Raw genomic sequence first — 2,304 nt, 5'->3', positions numbered from 1 at the left:
TGTGTCAATCAAATGCATCACCATCATTCCAGTCTGTGTCAATCAAAGTCCCTCTGTGTGGTGCCTTCCCAAATGAGCCTTCTCTGTTTTGGTTGGTCACAAGTCAAGGTCTGCTATGAGTGGGTGGGAATGTGTAACCTCTTGAGGGATGCTTTGAGAGTCAGATTTCGACATACGTCGATTATGTCCTGTCCCTCGGGGGAAGATGTGCTCTATGCTGCACTGTTGGAGACGTTTTTCAACATGATTTTAAATCAGGGCCTCATCTGCGCCCTCAAGTGGATGTTAAAAAAAAAAGTCCCATGGAACAGTTGAGGAAATGGAGACAGGTTATCTACTGTGTCCCTGATCATTATCACAGCCGAATATTTGTTTTTATTTCAACTTTTTTTCCTCTCATCAACCGAGCATCCCAGTCCTGGGGTACGGCCTCTACCATTGTGCCACATGAATCCCCTAACCTGCTGCAGTTGGTATTCTGATGTAGTTTCCCATCCAAGTACTAACCAGGGCTGAGTCTTGGCATCTGAGATTGGCCATTTTCAGACTAGAATGTCCATAGGCTGAGCACCAGTTGAATGCGATGATTCTTGCACTGCAGTATCTTGGAATGTCCTAAAGTTAAGAAGTGTTATAGAGCAGCAACTCCTGCTACATGGCTTATTACATTGAAGCTGTTTTCTCTTTTTCAGAATGGCTCCTCGTAAGGGTAAGGAAAAGAAGGAGGAGCAAGTGATTAGTCTGGGACCACAGGTGGCTGAGGGAGAGAATGTTTTTGGAGTCTGTCATATCTTTGCTTCCTTCAACGATACTTTTGTCCATGTAACAGACCTATCTGGCAAGTAAGTAGAGGCTAACACCAAAATTACTTGTGCAAGTGCTGTGGCATAGATAACACGAGGTTAAATACTGTGAAAGGAAATGGTGTGTTCTGGATATAATGAGGGAATAATTAGAGCCTATGGGTGGAACTGAGGAACAGCAGGGTGATACGTAGGCTCAGTGACTAGCACTGCTGCCTCTCCGTGCCGGGGACCCCGGATTCAATTCCAGCCCTGGGCAACTGTCTGTGTGGAGTTTGCATGTTCTCCCTGTGTCTGCATGGGTTTCCTCCGGCTGCTCCGGTTTCATCCCACGGTCCAAAGATATGCAGGTAAGTTGGTTTGGCCATGGGCAAATTGTCCAGTTTTGTGCAGTCTAGGTGGATTAGCCATGGGAAAAGTGGGTTTACGGGGGTGGGATGCCATTCGGAGGTTTGGTACAGCATTAATGTGCCAAATGACCCCTCTCCGCACAGTAGGGGTTCTATGATCTAAAATTATAATAGATGTTCTGTACAGAGCCCCTGGTAGCAGCTCTGAAGTGCTAGATTGTTTGTTTCAATGCAGAAACTAAGCAAAGGTAGATAAATATTAATGGCAGGATTTTAATTTTAACATGGACTGGGAGAGGAACTCAAGTACCTGTCAGAACCATGATGAATTCCTGAGGTGTGTTGAGAATACTTTCCTACACAATGCATTTTGGATGCAACAAGGAAACAATCCATAATGGATTTCATAATGAGTAATGAGCCAGATTTAATTAGGAACCTGATTATTTATCAAATCATGGTACATCGTGAGTGAATTCAGTGTGGCATTTGAAAGCAAAAAGCCTGAATCAACCACCAGAATTTTAGATTTAGGTAAGGCTGACTTTAATGAAAGGGACAAAGCTGTCCACAGTAAACTGGGAAAAATCTGCTAATAGGTAAAACAACTGAAGAACAGTAGAGCATATTTGACAAAACACTTAACACAAGAGAAGGAAAAAGCTCTACTTCATAGCAAAAAACAGCCATGGGCAGCTGAAGAGATATGGGATAGAAGAAAACAAAGAATGGGCTTATAAAAGTGCAAAAAGCAGCACAGATCCTGCTGAATGGGAAAGATACAAGGGCTAGCAAAAGGTCACAAAGCAGCTTATAAGAGCTACTAAAAGGAATTATGAAAGGAAATTTGCAAGAGACATCAAAATCAACAAGAAATTTATATACGTAAAGGGAAAGCAGGTGGTCAGGAACAGTGTTGGCCAACTGAAGATTAAAAGTGGAGATATTGTCAGGGACTATTGGGAAATGACAGACGTGCTGAATCTTTGCCACAGTATTTACAGTAGAAAAGGGGGATAGCTTGTAAAAGTCCTGAGGAAGTTCATGGTGGATTGAGGGCAGGGACTGAATAAAAGTCATAACTAACTAGTCTTAACATAAGTAAAACATTAATACAGGAATTAATGGAATTAATGAGTGATAAATCCACC

At 42.5% G+C, this 2,304-nt stretch overlaps 1 protein-coding gene across 1 annotated transcript in view; it reads left to right on the top strand.

The window, feature by feature from the left end:
* Positions 1 to 2,304, top strand: part of rps14 (ribosomal protein S14) — a 10,248-nt gene that overhangs the window by 2,198 nt on the left and 5,746 nt on the right. The window contains exon 2 of the mRNA XM_020516580.2: positions 693 to 842. Coding sequence (XP_020372169.1) covers positions 694 to 842 — 149 coding nt within the window. The 5' untranslated portion in view covers position 693. The remainder of the gene's footprint in view (positions 1 to 692; positions 843 to 2,304) is intronic.

This window comes from Rhincodon typus, chromosome 12 (genome assembly GCF_021869965.1).
Source record: "Rhincodon typus isolate 14 chromosome 12, sRhiTyp1.1, whole genome shotgun sequence".
In the NCBI taxonomy this organism is placed as follows: domain Eukaryota; kingdom Metazoa; phylum Chordata; class Chondrichthyes; order Orectolobiformes; family Rhincodontidae; genus Rhincodon; species Rhincodon typus.
The sequence above is the reverse complement of the archived record's forward strand: the minus strand, read 5'-3'. Positions and strand labels throughout refer to the sequence as shown.